The following is a 23,726-nucleotide window of genomic DNA, read 5'->3' on the forward strand; positions in this document are numbered from 1 at the left end:
AAGAGGATCTAACATATATGTATTCTCTCTGACCAGTACCTGGGAGAATGGTACCACCAAGGTAACCATCAACCTAATCTTATTTAATTAAGTATATTTTAGGAGGCTGGAAAGAAAGTGTAGGTTTGTATGAGGGGAGAGTTGGGAAGGAAGGGGGGAAAGAATTTTCACTTTACTGCTTAATTCCACTTTGTTCCAGATTGAGCCAGAAAGTCACCAGTTGAATTTCTAACATTAACTAGGCCTTTCTCACATTACAGGCTACCCTAACACTTTGGGCTCTGAAGAGTGATTTTCATTTCCATTCTAATATTAAGGAGATAGAAGCAGTCAGCCTTTGGGGAGTCCTGAAGTAAAAGCACCAATTGATATTAGACTGATTTCCTGAGATACTGGCAAAAAGACCCATAGATTCCCAAGCTCAATTGCATGGAATGGGATGAAATCTAAAACCATCCTGGTTTGCTCATGAATTATCCACATATTATAAGAAAGGGGATTTGTCCTTACCTAGGGAGGGACTTAACTGCTTCACTGTCTTTTGAGATTTTTTTTAAAAAATCATCTTAATTTTAATTTGTGGAATAAAACAAGCATTTCCATAACATAGTATAATAAAAAAGATTGCACTTGAAACTACAAATCTATTAATTACAATTTGCTATTCCTTTTATAGATATAAAATTAACATGTAAATTGCTTTTTTCTTTTTCCTTCCCTCCTCTCCCTCTCCCACCCCATCCTCTGTCCTAGAGACAACTACCATTAGACAATTATATATATGTAAAATTATACTATATACATTTCTATCTATCAATTCTTTCTCTGGAGGTAGATATCATCTTTCATATATCCTTTGTAGGTAATTTGGGTATAATAGTCGAAAATGGCTTATTCACTTAATGCTATTTTTAAAACTATATTACAATAAAAACCTAGATACCCAATCCTTCAGTACCAGACACTGAGACAGTACACATGAACAGATAATTGTAGGGAGACCTGCATCCTAGTTTCTCTAAACTCATTCTTCTTTACCTATGTATGCTTCTGGGAAAATAATAGAGATTATCCACCCATATTCTTCAAGCTCTAGATCTATGAGGACATTTAGTAATTGTAGGTAAGATTGCCACTGAGCTAAGAAATAAGATCTCTGTTCATAAGGAAAAACCCACCTGAAATTTATTGGTGGAATTAAAAGGGATTTCAGCCACTTTTCTGTTTCTTTTTCTTGTTTCCATTATATCACCCATGATGACTTCTGAGAATTTCAGGAGGGCAGTTTCTGAAGCATCTCCTACCACAATTTTCTAGATTTAGAGAAAAGGTTAAAACAAAAAAAAATCATTATAACCATATCCTATCTCTTTCATGATATTTAAAATTAATCTCTGTGTTTACTGAATGGCCATCACATGCTTAAGTACTGGAATTAATAAGGGAGAAGAGAGAAGGGAGAAGTTGATCCTTGTCCTCAAAGTCTCTAAACTTATTGACAATAAAAGAAAAACAAATGAGACAAAATATAATTAACCACTGAATTGTGTTTTTTAGACAAATTTAGAGAAAAGGGAAATTAAAAAAGGGCTGGAGTAGTTTTCTTTTATAGAGAATCAGAAAAGAGAAATGTAATAGTAAAAAAAAAAGGGTGAGAATGATGAAGGAAGAAACAAACTTGGCACATTGCCATTCAAGCATTAATGAAGTAGATTTGACTCAAATTGGAAAATAGTGGAGAAACAAGTTTGGATAGGGAAGGTGGGGCCATGTTACCGAGGGATTTGAAAACCAGGCATCATTTAGTTCATGAAATAGACTAAGGAGACATTGAAGAATGAACAGAAGAGAAACCAAGATGAAAATATTGTTTAAGAAGTATAAGTCTGGCAGTGGGAATAAAGTAGCAGGAAACTGAGGTGTAGCAGTGCAGTTAGATGACTGCTAAAGCAACATGAGTAAAAAGTGATAAGGGCAAAACCCAAGAAGTTAGAGATGAGTGGCATTTTACAGAGAAAAAAATTGTAAACGTTACAATTAAGAAAAGTTTTAGGCAAGCACAAAGGCCCAGAAATTAGGCTTTGGAAAAATACTGATAGTGAAGGGCAGAAAGGGGATGCCTGAAAAAAGGCAACAGAGCAGAGCAGGAGAGTAAGTAAGAGGAGAAACTAAGATAGAGACACCATAAAAACTTTAGTGACAAGTCAACAGAGAATGAAATACATTCTGGCATGCCAGTATTCACAATTGGATATCTGGGTGAGAAGAATAGGCCTGGAATTGATCTGATCAATCCTTTAAAAAATCTAGACCTGCCAGTAACTATCTACCAATGAAGTATTCTGGCCCCTGCTCAATAAAAGCCATAATGAAATATAGGCTTTCTCAGTTGTTTTAGTCCCATCTGGCTCTTCGTGATTCCATGGGCCTTTTGTCACTGGAGTTTTCTTGGCAAACATATTGACTGGAGGATTTGCCATTTCTTTCTTCAGTGGTAAACCAGAGTTTAAGTGACTTGTCCAAAGTCATCAGCTAGGAAGTTTCTGAGTCTGGATTTGAACTCAAGTCATCTTGACTCCAAGTCTAATGTTCTATTTATTGTACTACCCATTTGCTTTGATCAAACTAGTACAACACAGTACTTCTAAGTCATTATTTTAAGAACTCATTTTCCCCCTGCAATCTACAAAGAAAAGTAGAATGTAGCCAAAGTACTACTTTGTTACTTGGCTAATTAACCTGTTGGCAATTCAAACTTGCTCTTGAATATAATAATTTCTTCCTATCTCATTAAATGACACCACAGCATAAAGAGACAGAAGACATTAAAATGACTTAGAGATTGGCTTTGATATCACGCTCATATAAGCAAAAGTCCTACCTTCATAATGGGAACAGTTTCCTGTCCTGGTCTGAACTCAGCTCGGTTGCACAGTGTTACAATCTTGGATAAAGAAGCCCAGGTTGCAGAACTTTGGTCAAAGATCTGGGCTGGAAAGGAAGAAAAATAATAATGTAGCATACAGACGTCTTCTGTAGAAAGGAGAGTGAGTTTATATGTCCATAGGGTCCAAACAGATTTCAGAAATAGTCTGCTCACCCTTTCAGGGCTTGCATTAACTTTCCATGCTCAGTCCCATATCCTTGAGCTTGCTTCCAAAGCCTTACCTTCCTGATCTTCACTTGTATCAGCCTGGTAGATCTGGTTGTCAAACCACAGATGGGCCACAGTCATTCTGTTTTGTGTTAGGGTTCCAGTTTTGTCAGAGCAGATGATGGAGGTAGAACCCAGAGTTTCAACTGCTTCCAGGTTCTTCACCAGACAATTCTTCTTGGCCATCCGTTTTGCTGTCAGTGACAGACTCACCTAGACACGAAAGAAGGAAAGAGGTAACAATGCTATTGAATCGAATAATAGAAGACTTTTGCTTGCTTAACCATTTCTGTAGAGACCATACCTTGATCTATCTTTGATAGATCATTATATACTTAGTATTTCTAGCTGGATGAATGTTTTGGGAAAATACAGTCATGGTTATTAAGTAGAAAATTTTGGTAGATTGTTGGTTGGCCAATGATGTCGAGGCTTTTTTTTTTTTTTTTTTTTTTTAAAGAAGTAAAAACCCAACTTTGGTTCTTTTCTCCTTTGAATAAAGTGACCCACACTGATTTATTGTTTTAGGCAAGGTAATCAAGTTTATGTCATATGGATGAAAATCAACATTTGATCTTGGGCCAATCTGAGTAATTCTGTACCTCTCAAAAAAGACCGTTAGAAAGCTACTGGATTCACTTATGCCAAAGTGGACATCCTAAAGTATTCATCTCATACTCTGGATCTTCATGGAGTCATTATGTTCCATCTTAATTACTTGTATCTTGAAATCTTTTGATTTCTGTTGAACCCAGAAATCTCAAAGACATTAGTGTCCATTATCTTCAGTTTACAAGTGGAGTCCAGTTAAGAGACCATCATAGAGACTGATTTACAATTTCTTTGCATCTTTTGCCTTATTTCCAGGGAAAAGTACAGCAGAATTATGAATAAATAAGTTTATTTTAATACATCTCTCCAAAAAGGAAGACCAATGTTAATAATCTTGCATTTCCAATGTTGAAACTATCTTAATTAATCATATCTGATCCTCCAAGACCCACTCTATTGAAAACATTAAATATTGCTCTCTGTGGGGAAACATTTCCACTTTAAGCCATAGAAATAACTTGTAACACTTAATTCCGTGACATATAGAGCATAAGGATCACATAAAAGTGGACAGATCACATCACAGACTTACAGTGACAGCAGCCAGAAGACCCTCTGGCACATTGGCCACAATGATGCCAATGAGGAAGATGATGGATTCTAGGACTGGGTATTTCATGGATACTGCAATGATGAAGAAGATGACACCAATAGAAACAGCCACCCCTGCCACAATATGGACAAAGTGCTCAATTTCAATAGCAATGGGTGTCTTTTCATTCCCAACACCAGAAGCCAGTGAGGCAATTCTTCCAATGATAGTCCGGTCACCTGTGTTAATGACCATTCCAGTTGCTGTCCCTGAAAGGAAAGTATATGGATAATGTTCTAGGAGGTCTTCCTATAAGAGGTACAAACTGCTTGGCCACCTGTCTTTATCCTCTGGCCAACATAATGTACTAGGTAGGCCTTGCCTTGTTCTGAAGAATTACATAATACTAGATTGAATTTTGGCTTACTGAGTAAAACTATGCTTTTTAAAATATCTTTGAAAAAAATCTTTATGAAGTAGTGGGAAAAAGACCAAAATGTAGAGACTGACCAGAGGGATTTTTAATTTTTATGGAATATTTGCTACATATATCTAATCCAACCTACCTTCCAGGCAGGTTGTAGAGTAAAAACCAATATTTTTTGTCTCCAAGGGATTCTCATGGGTAAAATCACAAGATCGAGATTGAGCCTCTGATTCCCCAGTTAGAGAAGAATTATCAACCTACAAATGAATCATATTAAAATTAAGAAACTTTTATTAAGTACCTACTTTGAGTGAGGCAATGATAGGCACTGAGGCTCTCAAGACAGAAAATACAGTGTCTGTCCTCAAAGATCTTACTTTATAAAGAAGAGTAAAAGAAACAATATGGAAACAGTTAAACACAAAATGTATACTAAATAATCCAAAGTAATTTCATGTAAATAAATCTGAAAAAAGTCTAGAATTAGGTACTTTGACTTTTCTTCATTTGGTTTAGTTAGGAAATGGAGTACATCCTAGTCATCCTTAACAATCACATTTGTGCTTACCTTACATCCATGTGAGGCCAGAATCCTGATATCAGCAGGAATCTGGTCTCCACCTTTAATCTCTACTATATCTCCTACAACCAGCTGCCCTGCAGGGATCTCCTTCTTTTCTCCATCTCTGATGACAAGGGCTTGCTGGGAAATGAAAATATAAATAAAACTTCAGAACCTGACATGCCATCTTTTTCATTTACATTACCTCCATCCTTTGATCTGGAGGCTCATGAGCAGAGGGAATGATAACTATAAGATGTAGTTAAACTAAAAGCTAGCATTTAAAATAGTGCTTTAATATTTGCAAAATTCTTTACAATATATCATTTGATTCTTATAATAATCCCTAGAAGTGAGTGCTGTTATTGTTCTCGTTTTCCAGATTAAACCAAAAAACAGGCCGAGATAGGTTAAATGACATATCCGAGTCACAAAACTAATTTTTGAGGCAAAATTTCACCTTGAGTCTTCCTGGCTTCAAGTTCAATCCACTATGTTGCTCACCTATAAGTAGGCAATAAGTGTTTCTCTTAGATCCTCGGGATCTCTAAGTGAAATAGTGCTCATAGGGACCAGAAATCATTGATAGAAGATTTGATTGGGTTGGGGGCTTGAAAAAGAGAGAGAACAGGGACTTACTGGAATTGTAGCTAGCTATAGTCTAGGAAGAATCTTAGCTTGAACAGGAAAGACAAGTCAAAATCCATGATCTTAGATTTAAAGATGAAGAATCTCAGAGGCCAACAAATTGGATGTCCTCATTATAAAGCTGAGATCTAGAGAAATGACTGTATTAAGATCACATAACAAGGAATTATTTGAGGTAAGATTTCAAGCAAAGTCTTCCTTCCAGTGCCCTATCCCTGATGACATACTGTTTTTGGATGATGTAGGTCATAATCATAGCAGTGACAAGCTGGATTCTTCTTTATAGAAAAAAAGGGAGCCCACTCCTTTCTTTCCCCCCTTCCTCATTAAGACTGGCAGTTCTTTTGTTCATTGTGGAGGAATGTGTGGAGGAAAATGCTCAGTTTCAAATGTAATACAGAAAACTTGCTATAGAAAAATCATTCAATATGCAATAGGAAGGGCATTGAATAGGTCATTCAGTATGCAATAGGAAGGACATTGAATTAAATCATTCTGCTATCCTTCTGGTGGCAATGTAAATGAATACAAGTATTGAGTTGAGGAATGAAAAGGGGTAGAAAGTATCAAGCTTTGGGCTTGATCCCAGGTGGATATGATCACTCTCTGTTCTAGTAAATAGCTCATTAAAGTTTACTGTATGCACCTCTCAGTTAGCACTTTTTGAGTAAATAAACAAAAATATCAGGCAGATCCAGAGTAGAATTGTATATAACAACAAGAAGCCATGGCACAGGACAAGGACAAAGCTACTTACCCGAGGAATCATTTTACTGAAGCTGGCAATGATGTTGGTGCTTTTTGCCTCTTGGTAATATGCAAAGATCCCAGTGAAGATGACTACCAAGGCAAGCACAAAACCTAAATAAACCTACATGAAAAGGAAAGGAGACCTAAGTCAGAGAACCTCAAAAGTATAGATCTTAAAATAGATACTCAAAATGAAGCAGGTACAATTTAGAGTGAGAATCTCTACCTGTAAGCAAGTTAAATACTCAAATACTTGGATATTGGGGGAATCATTTCATACATTTCAGTTACCAGCTATGATGAATCTCATAATGGCTTTCCTAAATGCTTCACTTATTAAACTAAGAGAAAAAACAGGTTTTGAGAGGGAGGAGGTTGGAGTCCTATGCAAATTATTGATACAGAACTTTTGTTCTTTGGAACTCGCAATACTTTCCTGTTTTACCTATGTGATATAAGTAATGGCAGCAACTAGTAGAGCCCTCTTTTCTATCTTATAGATATAGAAATTGTAGCCTGGAGAGGTTCAGAATTCTTAATCTTAATCAAGAATGATTCAATAACAGAAAGAGGATGAACTTCCTTGTTTCCCTTATGCTCAGTCCTGGTCTGGCTTTGAGAACCCTTAGCCTCTGGTATCCCTCCTAGGAGAGAGATACCAATGACAAAACCACTGCAAGAACCCTGGTATGTTACTTACATTGTCCATGGAAGCAGACTTGTCCTTTGCAAACTGGATCCCAAAAGCAATCCAACAGAGGACAGCTCCTGCCCACAAGAGGATAGAGAATCCACCCACCATCTGTTTGAGGAATTTGATGATTTCTGAAGTTTCTTTGGGTGGAGAAAGGGCATTGGGACCATCTCTAGCCAAGATCTCTGCTGCTTTTGTGCTAGTGAGACCCTGTAAAAACAGTACCAGAAAAAGTAGTTGCTAAAAAGTGATTGGACATTCCTAGCCATGCAGACGTGCAACTCCAGATTTTTTTGGCCCGGGAGGAGGAAGAAGAAAGGTGGGAGGATGGAGGATGGGATGGTGGTTGGAAGGGGTCTTTGTATTTGGCGTGAACATCTTGACTTTAAAAGCTCCTAGTCATTCTTTAACTTTTACCTTTGGGTTTTTGCTTTTTTCAAAACAAGGGAAAAATTAATTAAAATTCTCTAAAAAGCCATACAGTGTGGCTACATAAAAGGAAGAAATATCTTTTCTTGGGTACAGGATGAGGATTTGCCAAGAAGTTAAAAAAACAAGATGGTGGTAGCTCTGGAGACAGAGAACCTGGGTTCAAATCTTGCCTCTGACATTATTCTTAGACAAATTACAATTTCTTGTGGTCTTCAGTTTTTGTTCTGTAAAATTAGTGGGTTGGGTTAGAAGGTGTCTGAGATTGTTTGTAACTCTAAATCTAAACACACTTAAATCAAAACAGTTCTCACTCAGAAAAAAATCTTATTTTGAAATATTTATAGTAGATATTATAATCCAGTCCTTTTCTCTATATGTCCCTAAGATAGTATGTCATTCATCAATTATGAAATCTTCTCCTTCAATGCCTCCCTTCTCCATGAAACATTACTCTATTATCCTAATATTAAGTAATCTCTAAGAAACATATTTCTGTCATGGGCATCTAAACAATTCTAGTTATATTCTTATACTTAATACATACTTCCTTGTGTTACATTTACTTGTGTACATGATACCCATTTTCTCTTTCTTACCACAATGAATTACTGACATTGAAGATTTTCTCCCATTTTTCCCCAAAGACAAATTTCTGATGTGTTCATTTATCCTCTCAGTGACTTACTCGGATGATGTTTGTTCCATACTTGTCTTCTAATTCTTTAGCGTTGAGTTTGTGGTCATCCTAACATTAAGAGTAAAAAAGAGAGAGAATGAGAATTCCCCAGGAAGGGGGAAGACATTCCAGGACTCACAGGTAGTAATGTAAAACATTATAAAATATTTTTCATGATATTGTGAATTGCCCTGAGATAAAACTACTAGCTGTTTAGCACAGAACTAGTGCCTCATCTTCTCACATAGTTTGTCCCCTGGTTTTGTCAGTCTATTTCTGTTAGGATTTTTGCTTTCCTACTTATTCCAGAATGTTGTATAACATCAGATATAAATATTCTTTCTGTGTGAAACTAATCAGCATTGTTAATATTCACTGATTCTACACATTCATTTCTAAGCTAAAGGAACACAACCTTTTTCTTAAAGTAAATAGACTCCAAGGTTGCCTACGGTTGCTAATCCCCATGAAAATTTAAGCTTAGGCAAAGTGATCAAATGTCCTGCAGGTCCTAAGTCTAATTCTTCAGACCCTAAGTATCATTACTTCAGGTTGATTAGCATTAGAACTTTTATCAGCAATAACCCTCAGCTTCAATTTTCAGGATTTCACTTTGCCCTAGATGGGAAAAGACTATTTCCCCACCCCACCCACCCCACCCCCCAAAAAAGAATTAAATTTTAATTCTAGCACTTCAATGATGTTTTGAACAGTTTCTTCTACTGTTGTTCCTTTCTACTCTTTTAAAATATGGCTTTGATCATGAATTACTCCATTCTGATACAAGGTCCTGAACTCTCTCTCCTAGATATTGTATAATAACAACACAATGCAAACCATCTCAAGTAGGCAATAAAGAGACTTTTTCCCTTACTCCACCCTCAAGCCCAGTCATGTTCTCTTCAGCCAGACCTCCCAGGAAAGAAGTCAAAAGGTGGTAAAGGTCCCAGAATGGCCCACAGGACAAATAGATTGATTAGAGATGAAGTAATTCCTCAGACTACCACCTTTCCCACAGTCTAAGCTCATTTGTCCAACTCCATTTTCCAGGTGAGGAAACTGAAACTTAGCTAGCTGAAATAACTGCTTAAAGTCACACCCTGACTTGGTCTATGGCATAGTTATGACCAGAATTTAGATCTCCAGACTGCCAGAGTCTTATTCTTTCCACTGCTACTTTGGAGACATTTATCTTTGCAAAAAGGTGTGAATGTATAGAGAAAGAAGGGGACTAGCATAATAAAGAGTTCATAATAGGATTCAGAAATATATCTCCATTAAAGGTAATCCTTTCATGGAGAAAAAAGGCATTTTTTTCATCTTAATTTTAGATGCTTCATATGTATCAATAATAATTGCAATTTTAGTGTTGAACTAAACAGCCACCCTTGCAAAAACAGCAAACCCTTCTACAAAACGTCTGGCAGATGGTCTTGAACCTTATTTCTCATTCCCTTCTTGTAACAGAAAACTTCCTACATTATGTGGCAAAATTGTTGAATGGTTGAGCAGTTCCATTGTTAGAGAGCTCTTCCTGATTCTAGGTATATTTCGTTGTTCATTCATGTATAGACACACATAGTGAGTCTATACAAATTTGTAACCTAGAAGCAGAATAACAGGAAATGGCTAAACAGCTACTTTGAGAGTCAGGAAGATATATAATGGCTGTGTGATCAGGTCTTGGGCAAATTACCTTACCACTCAATGCTTCAGGCAACTAACAGTATATGTTAGCAGTATATCTTACCTGCAAAGAGTATACACATTTCAAAAGGGGAACTCTCTATTCTAATTTCTTTTCCAAACAGGAAAAAACAAATCCTTCTTATTCCAACTCTTGGGAATTGTTCACTTTTTAAAGTGTGATAAACAGAAATTCAAGGCTTTTCTATTAGTCTCTTACCCCATTAGTGCCACCATAAGAACTTAAAATGTTCCATCTCACTTTAAGCAGTCAAGTAGAAAAGAAATCCTAAACTATGTGCCAATGATTTTTCTGATTAGGATTACTAACTTAGAACTCTACACTTCAGTGCCTTTATGCAGAATACAGGAGCCATCTAGTATAGAGGGCCTCCAGGCAAAGATTGTATCAGCCTAATTTTGAGATGGAACAAATTTCTTGGATGCATTTTTTTAAAAAAATCTTAGACAATGGACTTTTCTCCTGCAAATAGTATCTTAAAGGGGCACACCTCAAGGGAACCTTGGATCTTATGGATGGTATAGTTAACGAAATAGTTCTTGGTTATAGACTCTGGATAACAAGAGATTTGAATTCTGACTCTAATAATTACTAATTGTAAAACAATCTTTGTGCTTCAATTTCCCTTATCTGCAAAATGTATTCTTAGAGTAGATTGTTAAGGTTAATTGTAACTCTAAAATATGTGATCTCTTGGCAAAATAAATGTTCCATGAAAACAACAGGATGCTTCTCAAGATTACTGACCAAATCAAGTTCTTTTTTTAGTTCTTTCTGGTGGTCTTTCTTATGTCCCAAGTGGTCCTTCAGGCCTCTGTACTTTTCTTTGCCATCTCCCTCATTTGTTGTTTCGATATCTTTTATTCCATTGACCTCAACAGAGTAAACTTCTGATTTTTTCTGAAATGGAAACAAAAATTGAATGTCAGTTTTAAAATTGTGTTTTGAGGAACTGAAGTCAGTCATCTTAAGTCAGGGAAGTGAGGGGAAAAAAAGAGAATGTATCATGCTAGGTCTACAAATATCTTTTCTGGTTCCCATGCCTTTCATCTCCACAGCCTTAAGAGAGGGAGAGATAAGTGGAATGTGGATGGAGAAAAGATCTTCCTTCCATTACCTCCAAGAACAAAGTCACTTTTAGGATTTCTTTGCTCCTCTTTATGAAAAGCATTGTGGCAAGTTACACATAGCTAAACACTTCTTTTAGATAGATAATTAGTTAGACCAGAAGGGAAAATGTCCTACTTTTCCTTTCACTATAGAGCAGAAGTTTTCAATGAAGCAAGCATTTATTAAGTACCAACATATGCCAGGCAGCGTACTAAAACACTTCACAAATATTAACTCCCTTGATCAAGAACCCTCAGATCCCTCAGAAACTTTCCTGGAGCTAAAACAAACACACCAGACTAGAAGCCAAGCCTTTACTTGCCCTCCATTATCAAACTCAAATGGGTAAATTCCTTTTCTGCAGAAAAGGGATGTAGGTTTGAATGATATGAGCTGGAAAGCTAAAACAAAAGGCAGCTCCCCAGGACCACCATTCTCCTGTTTTCCTTTAGAACAGATGTTTTCCATCTCCAAGGTCCTGAATTAGGTTTATTCTTTTTCTTCTTTCCTGTCCCCAGATAATAAACACTGAATCTGAAGTTTTTAGAAATGTGTTGTAGATAGTTGGATTGGTGAAACTGATGTGGAGAGATGACTCTTCATCTCTGAAGAAACTAATAAAACCTGAAGACAAAGAGATTCTAATGAGCCGATTTCAATCCTCTCTACTCCTAGAATCGGCTCTGTAGAATTCTCCCAATCCATCCGGTCTCCCTGCCTTTGCCAAACCCTGTGGGTCTGTCAGGGCTTAGCTCCCATCAGGAGAAGGCAGATACCACAAAAAGTTGTAGACATCTGTGTGGGTGTCGATTTGTCCCATCAGCCGAATACCCCTCCTCCCTCCGATTAGTCCAAGAATGAGAGGTAGGGGTTGGAGGTGAGGTGCAATGCAACACGCACCTTGCCCATAAGTGCTGATTGATGACTTGGCGTCGCTCCGAGGTTATAATGGACTGAAGAAGCAGTGGAGAAGTCAAGTTATTGAGCCGCAATACAAAGAATTCAGGAGTTCGGTGATCAAATCCCTGGAGCTGACGGGTTCGGATGGGACAGGTGCCTGCTCCCAGAGGCAAATCTAATGTTAGCTGCAGGCTTCTCCCTCTGCAGACATCCTAACAGGTTCAGTATGCTGCTGCTCCTTGTAGGGCAGAAAGCCTATGCCCTCCTCCTTTTAAATCAACACCTGGGTCCCTCCCACTCTCACCACTAAGTGCCAGTCTAGCTCTGTCTCTGCCTTCTTTGGGAAGGCGGGAGTAAAATACCACAAGTATGAGGACCCTTTGGGCAAAGGATGCAGAATCTGGAGCACAGTCACATGGGCATATGGGATAGGGGAGTACAGGGAAAGGAGGAAAAGGAGGAAAGAGGGAAAGAAAAGAACTCAATTTTAATCTAATCTTTAATTTTCACCTCTCCATATAAATAATAGAAAGGGGAAACATTTTTAAAAACCACTTCCCCATTCTCCAGTCTTAATTCAAAGCAGTATGTGGAACACCTGTGGAAGGGGAATTGCTGTTGGAAATGGGGGGAGGGAAAATGTCTGTGAGATGCTCAGGCTGTACTTCATTTACTCATTCAAGGACCAGCAGAAAGCTCTATTTGGCTTAATTCTGTAATTTATATGTTACTAAATTCTCTCTTCTCCCTCTCTTCAGCTTGTGTCTCCCATGAAGGCAGACTCCAAACTAAGTAGGAATGTAGGTGCAAAGAAAGGTACCTCTTTTCTTTCTATGCATATAGTGGGATTTAAATCTGTATTGGAATATACATACATCCTTTCATGTGTTAGTATCTTCATCATGAGAAATCTAAAATTTGTTTATTAAAGGAATGTGTACACATACCTTCAATGAAGAGCCATCTGCTAAGAAGATGCTTTCCTTTGAAAATGATGTTCAGCTAAGTGGTACAGTGGATAGATTACCAGCCCTGAAGTCAGGAGGACCTGAGTTCAAATTTGGTCTCAGACACTTAATACTTCCTAGCTGTGTGACCTTGGGCAAGTCACTTAACCCCAGTTGCCTCAGGAAAAAAAAAAGTTCATCAAATGGAGAAGTAACTGCTAATTGCTATTTCACCCTTGTTTGTCTTTCTTTCTCAAAGAGCACTATGACATCAGGGAGATGATACCATGGCATGTAAGTGAATTAGATTTGAGGGAGGACTGTGCAAGGTCGATACTATGGCATGTAAGTGAATTAGATTTGAGGGAGGGCTGTGCAAGGTCACCTGCCTCATTTTCCTCTCCAGGGCCTTCTGGGTCCAGTGGCAAGATAGCGACTGAACCTAGCCCTGGATGAAATGGGAGACCTTGGAAGCTAAGTCTTCAACAGATCTCAGTTTGACTGAGCTCTCACCCATTCAGTAATTAAGGCTAGGTAGCAATTGAGACAAAGAATCTTCTCTTTCACCTATCCAAAAAAAATTTTTTTCTAAAAACTAATAAACAAACAAACAAATGAATGAATTTGGGAGGGGAAGATCTTCAGGTCTTCTGGTTTGAAGCAGAATTGATTTCTATTTACATTGAAGTTACACTTAATATTTAAGTCGATTAGGACCCAAACAATGACTAAAGGAGGCTTGGCCTAGGACTTATTGGTGGCCAACTAGAATCAGATTGGTTTTGGTTTAAGGCCTGGTTCTTAAAGAGGTGCAAAAGAGGGGAAAAAAAGATTTTAAGAGCATCTGTTGGAAAGAGTATGATACTCTATGTGGATAGAGAGAGGGAAGGAAGTAAGGAAGGAAAGAAAGAAGGAAGGAATCTTCCAACTGACCAATTCGAGGCCTGCTTTACTCACAGAAGTTGTTTGTCCTTAGTTCATAAATAGGACCTTGACATCAGGGAGGTGATGCCCTGACATGCAAGTGAATTAATTGGATTTAAGTGATGGAACTGTGCAAGGTGACCTGCCTCACTTTCCCCTCCAGAGCCATTTAGATCCAGTGGCAAGATATAGATCAAGACGATTAGAAATGGCTCTGGATGAAATGGGAGACCTTTTTAAGCGAAAGTCTTCAACAGGTTACAGTTTGAGGGCCCATTCATTCAATGATTTAAGGCTAGGAAGCAATTGAGACAAAGTTTTTTTCACCTAGTCAAAAAAAAAAAAAAAACAAACCCCAAAAAACTAAATAAATAAATCTGGGAGGGGAAGACCCTCAGGGTTTTTGGTCAAAGCAGAAATGATTGCTATTTACATTCAATATGAGTCAATTAGGATCCAAACAAAGATCAAAGGGAGTTTGGTCTAGGATTTATTAGTCCTAATCTGATTGGTTTTGGTTTAAGGCCCATTGCTTAAGAAAGAAATCTCACCATTAAATCCCAAGATTTCTTGGGAAAGTCCTAAAGGTAAGTGATTGACAAGAGCATAAAACTAACTTTCGGGTGGATGGTGGATTGAAAGCATGGGCTTTATAGCAAATAACTGTATAGCAAATATCCCCATCCCTGGCTTCTGCTTTCAATCCACTACTCCAATCACTTTCACCATTTTCAGAAAGCATGGAAAGAGAAACTGAGGTCATCATACTCTGATCTAGATGTGGTCATTAAAGGAAATAAAAACCTGATTTGTTGGTATGTTTTTGGTAGTGGGGTGGGAGTAAGAGGGAGAAGAAAAAAGTTCACAGATTTTAAAAACTAAAACCATTTTAAAAATGACAATGGGAGAAGATGTTTAGTCATTCCCTTTTTCATTAAAAGGATTTCTGCCTAACTGGACATACAGATTTCCATCATCAACACCTATCTTCTTTTGGACACCACAGATCCCTTTGGGTGATATTTACCCTGAACTTTTCCAGGGATCTGATTTCAGCCTCTAGTGTGGTGACCATGTGCCAACTTCTGGATGCCCAATTCTCAGGTGTCCCAGAGGGGTGTGTGTGTTGACATGTCCCAGGGAGAACAAATAGTGCCTTTTCCCCAGTCTAATTTCTCTGTTGTTACAAGTCCTCCTACCTCATCTTCTGGGTATTCCATAGTGCCCTACAGCACAAGGAAGATGATGAGCTCTCTAAAAATTTCTCTATGAACACAGGTGTTGGTGATGCCATAACTCAGGCAATATAGCCAGCACCTGGTTTGGTCTCCACCTTGCAAAATTATGAAATGGATTTCCTCTCGGGAAACTTCTTCCCTGAGGTAAATTATCCACACAATATTGGTCAATGGTTTTTGAATGTCACCTGTCTCTAATGAATTTTTGAAGGAAATGAAGTGGATTTGTTACTGTAGTCTGAAGGAGAGAAGGGGTGAAAAAAGGAAATAAGCATTTATTAAGCACTTACTAAGAGCCTGGTCTTATGCTAAGCACTTTACAAATATAACTTTTGTTTGTCACTATCACAGTTTTATAGTCTGGCATATAAAGTAATTGAGTAGACTTGAATGTAGGATTATATTTTACTACTGAAAGGATTTTAGAAGTCTCCTAGTCCAAATATTTTTCTAGATAAAAAAAAAAAACAAAAAAAAAAAAAAACTAATACATGGAGGGGATAACTTGCTATGGTCAGTGTAGATGGACTCTGGCAGAGCCAAGATTTGAACACAGGTCTTTGGTGCTACAATCTTTCCATTGTGCCACAGTAATTATATGCAATACTTTGCATTGCTCAACAGAATGTGTAGGCTGTTCTTGGAAGGTTTCCAGTCAATCAATAAAGTATTGTAGTGCATTTTTTTTTTTTTTATCCAGGTCTATTCTCAGTGCTATGTAGTTATAGAAAAAATAAGGGGCATAATCCTTGTCTTTAAAGAATTTACAATATATTGGAGAGACAAGGCTGACATACAAAACAACATAAAAAAATACAAAATGTGTAGTAAGAGCCTCTAAATACTCTAAGAGCTTACAGGAAAACTAAATCAGAAGAAAAGCAACAAGATTTCATTTTTTTTCCTCTCTTAAGATTGTAATTGCTCTTTTTTCCCCCTTCTTTTCCTTCTCTACCTCTCAGGTCCTCCATCTCAGAAAGGTAGAGTAGAGAAGGAAAGTATTGGATTCCTGAAAACTATAAATATTGTATTATTGTATTCCTGGAAACCACATTTTGCAGAACACTTATTTAGAAAGGGGGATAGTCATTTCCTTACTGAATTGTGCATTTATCATCATTTCAAAAAGAATTCCAAAGTATAAACTAAACTGGAGGTGTGACTAGACTCTAGAGAAGAGAATGGAGAGCAAGATTTTACTTCCTGTTTCACATCTGGGCCAATTCATGATTCATCTGTCTTTCAGATTCCAATGAAGCATATTGATGCCTCACTGACCCATATTTGATACTTCCTCCTAATACCTGTGCCTCACCTTCTCAGGTAATAAGTTAGGTCAGTTCTACCTTCTCAGTGAGTGAGGGCTTCCCTTGGCCTGAAAAAAAAAATTGTAAAAAAGACTTCTTCAGTTGAATATGATTTCACACACTGTTATGTTACTGAAAGACTTTTTTTTAAAGCTGTCTAAGAATGTCAAACGTGTTTTTTTTTTTTTTTTTTTTTTTTTTTTTTTTTTTTTTTTTTTTTTTTAAAGAAGCTCATATGGAGAAGTCAGTATCTGCAAAAAGGATCTTGCCTGTTAGTGCTCCTAATCTTAAGGTTTACAAAATACTTTACATGCATTACCTTATTTGATCCTTACAAGAAGTCTGTGAAGGAGGTGCTTTGTTTAACCACATTTTACAGACTTGGAAACTAAGATTAAGAGAATGTAAGTGACTTGCTCAGAGTCACACAGCTTTGACTACATAATAAATTATAAACTTGGGTCTTATAGACTCCAAGTTCAGTGAGAAATAAAAGGGTCCCTGAAAATATAGTTTTAATAATGAGAGTGTGAAACTGTGTTCCCTTTAATCAGTAAAATTATCACTCTGAAATTGTGTCCCCTTTTGATCTGTAAAAGAAGAGAGATCAGGGTCTCCCAGGCTCCATAGAGTTTAGAAAGAAGGCACATCCTCCCAGAGGGAGATAAGCAATATCATTCAAGGGCAAATCAACTCCTATTGATCTTCTGGGGAGTCACAACCTCATTCAAGAAACTATTTTCATTCAATTGGGAGATCCTGGTCTGACAATCAGTTCAAACTGCTCCCAGCTCCCTGCCTAGATCTGCTCATAAAATAGGTTTCTGTTCACTCATTCTTTACAGAATGTCCAAAGTAGTATGTTTTGCCTCTTTGGCATAGCTGCCAGGAATCCTGCCCACTGTGAAGATATTCTCTTCTTCCTGCCAGTCTCCATTTTCCTAATTAGATTTTGCCACTCAGAAGTCAGTTTTCCCAGCAAAGCTGACTTCTAATCCAACGATAAACTTCCCTTTTTGCCACTTAATATTTCAGGTTCCACAATTCTTTCGTGAAGGACCTGTGTTGACCAGAAGGGGATTCTCATACCTCAACTCTCGGCACTGCCACTAACCTCATCATTAATAAAGACAGATACTATCTGAATCCAGAGCTAAAACTGATAAATAGAAGTATGTATAGAGTAATTTTATACATATATATATCTTTGTATATATACCACATATATACATATTTGTGTATATCTATATGTACATAAATAGATATACCTATATACCTATACCCTTATACCTATTTGTGTCTAATGGTGACCATCTCTAGAATAAGGGGAGATGGAAGAAAAAAAATACATGATAACTTAGTTGTATATTTAAAAGGAATAGAAAGTTACACATAATAGAATTGTAGTATCATGGGCAATCATATTTTAAATTATACTATGTTATGGTAATATTTGGTTTATTTCACAAATTGAAAATAAAATAAAAATAAGACAAAGAAAATACTTTTTCATGATAGATAGCTAAAAGTTTTCAAAGAGAAAACTAATCTTAGGATACTAGATAAAGAATTTATTGTGTTGATTAAGTGTCAGTATAAATAAAAAAAATGATAATTCTACCTTTAAGGACCCTATATTCTAATGGTGGATAGCAATAAAGAATAGGAATTTCTAATTGGGGGTGCATTATAAATAAAGGGGTACTGGAAAGGGCAAGTGATATGATGTCATATTGTGGAGGCAGCAAGAAAGTGAAATGAAAGTTCCCTCTGAGCTTCCCTCACTATCTTCTATCCAGTGAAAATTCTGGTAGCTGTTATAAACTAACCTTCATTTGCAAACTGAATCCCATAAACAATGCCCACAAGAAATGGAGAATCCACCTTCAGGGCAGTCTTCTTACCTTGATGAGTTCAATGTCTCTGTCTCCTTCCCAACTCTTCCTCTCATATTAGGGGACTTCAACATACATATTGATATTCTGTCAAATATTCTAACCTTATAATTCCTCAACTTATTCATTTCACCTGACCTATTTCTCCATTCTACCTGTTACATACAAATATGATCATAAACTTGATTTTCCCATCACCCACAAATGGTCATGAAATGATCCATGCCCATGAACTCTGATATTCCTTTATCTGATCACATTTTATCTCCTTTTCTGCTTTGCAACCCTAAATCCTGTATATCCATACTGTGACCTCCAAACACTTGACTCCTCAATTATCTGCCAGGGTATCACCCCTACATTAGCTACACTCGCTTCCTTTTTCCATTTTGACATCTTGGTGAACCTATTCAACTCTATACTGGTCTCTTGATTCTCTTGTCCCTTATATCACTGATTGTACCCTCCCAATCCTCTAGCATCTTTTCTCTCTGCTCCTACACAACTGAATGAGATTGTAAAAAATCATAAAACTGTGCTAACTGGGTCCACTACAAACTTATGTTACATAACCGCAATTGAACCCTATTGTTACAAGGCAATCCTTTATCTCTCTAATTAACTCACTATCTCATTTTTCATAGTGGCTCTTCCAGTCTTTTTCATCTCTCCTTAAGTCTCCTATGTCAAGTTTTATTTCCTCTGACCAGTTCAGTTTTAAGCACAATTTACCATATATCATAGTAAGTGTGTGTGTATATATATACATACACATATATACACAATCTGTATTAATAAATCTCTATCTATCTTTACATATGTATACACACACACACACACATACACATATATGTATCTATATAAATGTATCTCAGGCATATGCCTGAGAAAGAGAAAAAGAAAGAAAGAGAGAGAGAGAGAGAGAGAGAGAGAGAGAGAGAGAGAGAGAGACAGTTCAAGCACAATCCAATGAACTGCTTTTGCATCTGTTTGTTGCTATCTGGGCAATATGTGCTTTTCAAGCACTTTGTCTTTTTCCATTGTAAGTCACTAGGGACTATGGATCTCACTAAATAGGCCTTGTTTTGGGCCAGACTCTTATGCTATCAGTACAATGTCATCTGGAATAGGATGTGAATAGGAAAATCAATAGAACCTTGCTATCCATTGGAGAAATCTCTCTTTTATGTAGATTCTGTACAAGATACAATCTATGACTCTGAGTAATACTTAAGATTAACACGTTACCCTCTTTTATACCTATTGTTGATCTTTAGCAAGCAGAGTGCTGAATAGACTTGTCTCCATGATATCATTTGTTCTGGGCTCTTATATGTTATTAAATATAAATAGAAGATACCTCATTTGAGAAGAGCCTAAATTTTAGGCTGCATTTTGTTTAGCTGAATCAAATACTTAAAAAAATTTGATACAAAATAGATGACACAAACTTTTGTAATTTTGTTTCTACCTCAAAGTGGTACTTTTCCTGAATGATAGTCCTGTAATTTGCTTTGCATTTTTGTGGGGGGAGATGACTCCTGATTGGTTGGGAGAACACTGAGACTTGATGCTGTTTGAGGGAGAAGGAACTTGCTTTACTTTGTGGGAGATACTGTTTAAAAGAGATTAAGAGAAGTAAAGCATGAATTTCTGAATGGTTAATGGGAATCTATGGGGTTACAGACAGTGAGGAAGTAGACCCCATCAATTCCTCAACTTTTAGGACTTTCAACTTCTGAGTGGATTTCTCTTGGTGAGATTGTTTCTTTTCTTCATGACTGAACTGAGATATTTTATCTCACTTTCAGCCAAATAATTCCTTTGCTATATTGTAGTTTTTGGCCTATTTCAATCTGATTAACTTCTTTGACTTCTGTTATATTTTACTTGGATAAATGTGTTTATTCAATATTTGTGATGGCTTTTTGTGAGATTAGCACTGTGTCATTAGCATTCCCCCATGAGGGATCAGAGATGCAGCTTTTATTCTTCACTGAGAAACATACCCCTAAATGAACAATATTGGAATGATGGCAGATAGATATAATTCTAACCTCTCTTAGAGATTAGTGGGGAGTATGCCTGGAACTTTCCTGCCCCTCCCCTTAATTAGGCTACTGACAGTGCCATCAATGCCCTGTTTATGTGAAGATACATAAAGGTGTATTAAATTGAGATAATAATTGAGTTATGAGTGAGGCAAACATATACATATATCTTTACATATAGGAGCAAACCCATTTATTTATAATTCATTTGTGTGACTAAAGATGTAGGAATTTATTTGTGAATGTTTCCTTGTTTCCTTCTCATGTTTTCATCAAGGATATGTTTGATATGTGCATAGACCACTCACATAGAGATTTTTAAGAGAATGAAAACAAGCATATATGTTCACAATTGCTGCTGATTTTTTTTTTTTTTTGGCTAAAAATATCATTTGTGATCTTTTTTACTTTTTTAGAAAATCACCCTTTGCCATATTCCAAGATTGCTACTTTTTTGAGGGCAGTAATCAAAGAATTAATAGAATTAGACCTGGAAGAGGCATTTGAGGGTCTTCAAACACAATGCCTCTTTTCTTTTTTCTCTTTTTTTTCCTTTCCCCTCTCTATTTCCTTCCCCTCCTTTAGTCTCCTAAACTGTTCTATTCCTTTTGAATTAAGTCAGCAAATATTCATTAAGTTCCTACTATGTGTTAGGCACTGCACTAAGCTTGTATGAATAGGCATTTTTTCCTTCCCAACCACTCCTCCCTCAATTTAAAAATTAAATAAACTCATTATTTTACATTTGAAGGAAGTGAGATTCAGAGAAGGGAAATAACTAACCCAAACTCTCACAGGTAATAAGTAGTGCAATTAGTATTTTAAGATATCTTCTGTCTCTAGGTCCAGTGTTCTTTTTAATATACTGACGAGGTGGGAGAACTGAGGGTAGGAGATCCCCTCTGGTCGATGTCGCAGTTTCTTTGCAAAATAATTCACAAACCCGAAGTCTCTGGTAAAAGGGGATTTATTTACACTAAGAAGACAGCTTGCTATGAAGACAGCTTTCTTAGTGGGCAAGGTCCTGTCAGGACTATTGCAAAGATGGGTTACACTGAGAAGAAAATATCTTCATCAGTGGGCAAAATCCTGTTAGGACTTCTTCAAAGATGTTTGGCCATAAGGCATTGGGGCTCCTTTGATCTTTGGTCCCAGCAGGGGGCCTAGTCTCTAGATGAATCTGAGAGACTGATTTTCAATTCAATTCAAAACTGAATGAGATTACTTATCTCTGGAGTTTTCCTTATGGACAGAAGGATGTATCCCTCCCAGAGGAGAGTTTGAAACCCCAAACCACCTTTCCCCCACAGATTAGAGGGGACACAGTTCACATCAGGGTGTTTCCATCTCTTCCCCCACCAAAGATCTCAGTTTATATCATTTCCCTCTTAAGCAGTCCCCCCAAATTCATTTGGGGCAGTGGGATGAAGATCCCATCTTCTGTAGTTGCTTCAAGCTGAAAAGGGGCATATAGCTGGCTCTACCCAATGGGGTCTGGACTGAAGAGGGGAGATGAGTGAGTTGTAGGTGGCAGCAGCAGCGTCCAGTGCTGAATGTCAGAATCAGGTCTCAGGTGACTGCTATCCCCAGTGCTTATCATATTGATTAACTTTATTGAAATATGAAGAGAAACCAGATCCTAGATTTAGACCCAGGAGGGATCATAGAGCTCATCTAGCCTGATGTCCTCCCTTTACAGATGAAGGACTGGACATGGAGAAACTATATGACTTGCATGGGATCTCACAGGTAGTAAGTTAAAGAGCTGGGATTTATACCAAGTTCCCTTTATTTCAAATTCATTAATCTTTTCAGTTTACCAAGCTGCTTCTAAAAGGAATAATTATAATTTTCCATTTAACTGAAGAGAGCATGAATTGAATAAATAGTCATAAATTACAAGGAGGTTGGTTTCATCTCAGTAGAAGAAGAAACTTTCTCTAACAATTAATGCTGTCTGGCTGTGCAGGTGTCAATGTATTCACAGGCTTTCAGATCTCTCATGCCAGCTCTCTGCTTCCAACTCCATCAACTGACCCTCTGTAATCATGATGGAACAGGTTATCTCCTTTGTAAAGAAGTTCCTGGCTTGTGGACATTGCTGTCTCTAAGAGGAGATGGCTCCTATCACGAAGCTACTATTACAGATACAAATAACGAACTGTAGCAGATAAGCTGTAGAAAAGCACAATGGATTTGTATGATTTGAACTCCAAAGGAATCTCAAAGCAACAAAGGCTTCCGGTGGGGTAACTTAAGAAATATCATCAGCTATTTCTCCACACAGACCTTAACTTTGCCTTTAAAGATAAATATAAGCAGGTATTTTTGAAAATAGAGAGCAAGCACACACAATTTTGTAGGCATTTTGTTGGTAACCTGGCAATTATGGTGGTGTAGCTGGAACTACTTCTTTCTATTTTGTCTACTCTTTGGATTTTGTGAGAAATTCCTGGCAGCTAATGTTGGAAAATCTGTCACTAAAAGGGACATAAAGTTCGGGGGAGACTACCTGGTGAAAAATCACCAAGTCTAATAGAATTCATAGCTTATATCAAGGTTTTAATGTTTCAGTGCATAGTTATTATCTATAGAGCAAACTACTTTGGGATCTATGATACAGCAAAAAGGTAGGCTCCCAGATCCTATGAATACTCATATTGTGATAAATTGAATGGATAATTGCACAATGACTGCCGTGACAAATGTGATCTCCTATTCCTTCAATACAGTCAAGAAGTGAATGATGTAGTTTGGGTACAAAGGAGCTGATATTTATACTGAGACACTTGACTGTTGGAAAAAGTTGCTAAAGATGAGGGTAGCAAAGCTTTCTTCAAGGGTGACTGGTCTAGTGTTCTTAGAGGCATGGATAGAGCTTTCATGCTAAGTAAAAATGGAAAACTATGAGTTAGATCATGCAGAATACTTAACCATCCTTAGCATTTTGGAGAAGAAACTCATGTTTTTTTTTTTTTTTTTTTTGTTTTATTCCAGGCAAAAATCTTTTAGAAAAAGGGATTCAGTTATTGTGATTCATCATTCACACAATGGAATTGATGATGATTTAGTTTATTGATTGCTATTGGGTTTTGGGAAAATAACAGAAAAATATTGTGAGTCCAAGTAGGTAGATCAACTTAGGCCATGTAGTTTAAA

At 37.1% G+C, this 23,726-nt stretch overlaps 1 protein-coding gene and 1 pseudogene across 1 annotated transcript in view; one reads left to right on the top strand and one right to left on the bottom strand.

The window, feature by feature from the left end:
* Window positions 1–12,533, bottom strand: part of LOC100914456 (potassium-transporting ATPase alpha chain 2) — a 30,583-nt gene extending 18,050 nt beyond the window's left edge. Inside the window, exons 1-11 of the mRNA XM_012545173.2 lie at window positions 12,206–12,533; window positions 10,943–11,095; window positions 8,497–8,556; window positions 7,386–7,589; window positions 6,693–6,806; window positions 5,294–5,428; window positions 4,865–4,982; window positions 4,299–4,567; window positions 3,169–3,367; window positions 2,882–2,991; window positions 1,179–1,313 (exon numbers count right to left, since the gene is read on the bottom strand). Of these exons, the coding sequence (XP_012400627.1) occupies window positions 1,179–1,313; window positions 2,882–2,991; window positions 3,169–3,367; window positions 4,299–4,567; window positions 4,865–4,982; window positions 5,294–5,428; window positions 6,693–6,806; window positions 7,386–7,589; window positions 8,497–8,556; window positions 10,943–11,095; window positions 12,206–12,214 (1,506 nt within the window). The 5' untranslated portion in view covers window positions 12,215–12,533. The remainder of the gene's footprint in view (window positions 1–1,178; window positions 1,314–2,881; window positions 2,992–3,168; window positions 3,368–4,298; window positions 4,568–4,864; window positions 4,983–5,293; window positions 5,429–6,692; window positions 6,807–7,385; window positions 7,590–8,496; window positions 8,557–10,942; window positions 11,096–12,205) is intronic.
* Window positions 12,534–21,476: 8,943 nt separating this feature from the next.
* LOC100914195 lies at window positions 21,477–23,319 on the top strand (annotated as a pseudogene).
* The last annotated feature ends 407 nt before the right edge of the window (window positions 23,320–23,726 follow it).

The sequence above is a fragment of the Sarcophilus harrisii genome, chromosome 3 (genome assembly GCF_902635505.1).
Source record: "Sarcophilus harrisii chromosome 3, mSarHar1.11, whole genome shotgun sequence".
NCBI lineage: Eukaryota > Metazoa > Chordata > Mammalia > Dasyuromorphia > Dasyuridae > Sarcophilus > Sarcophilus harrisii.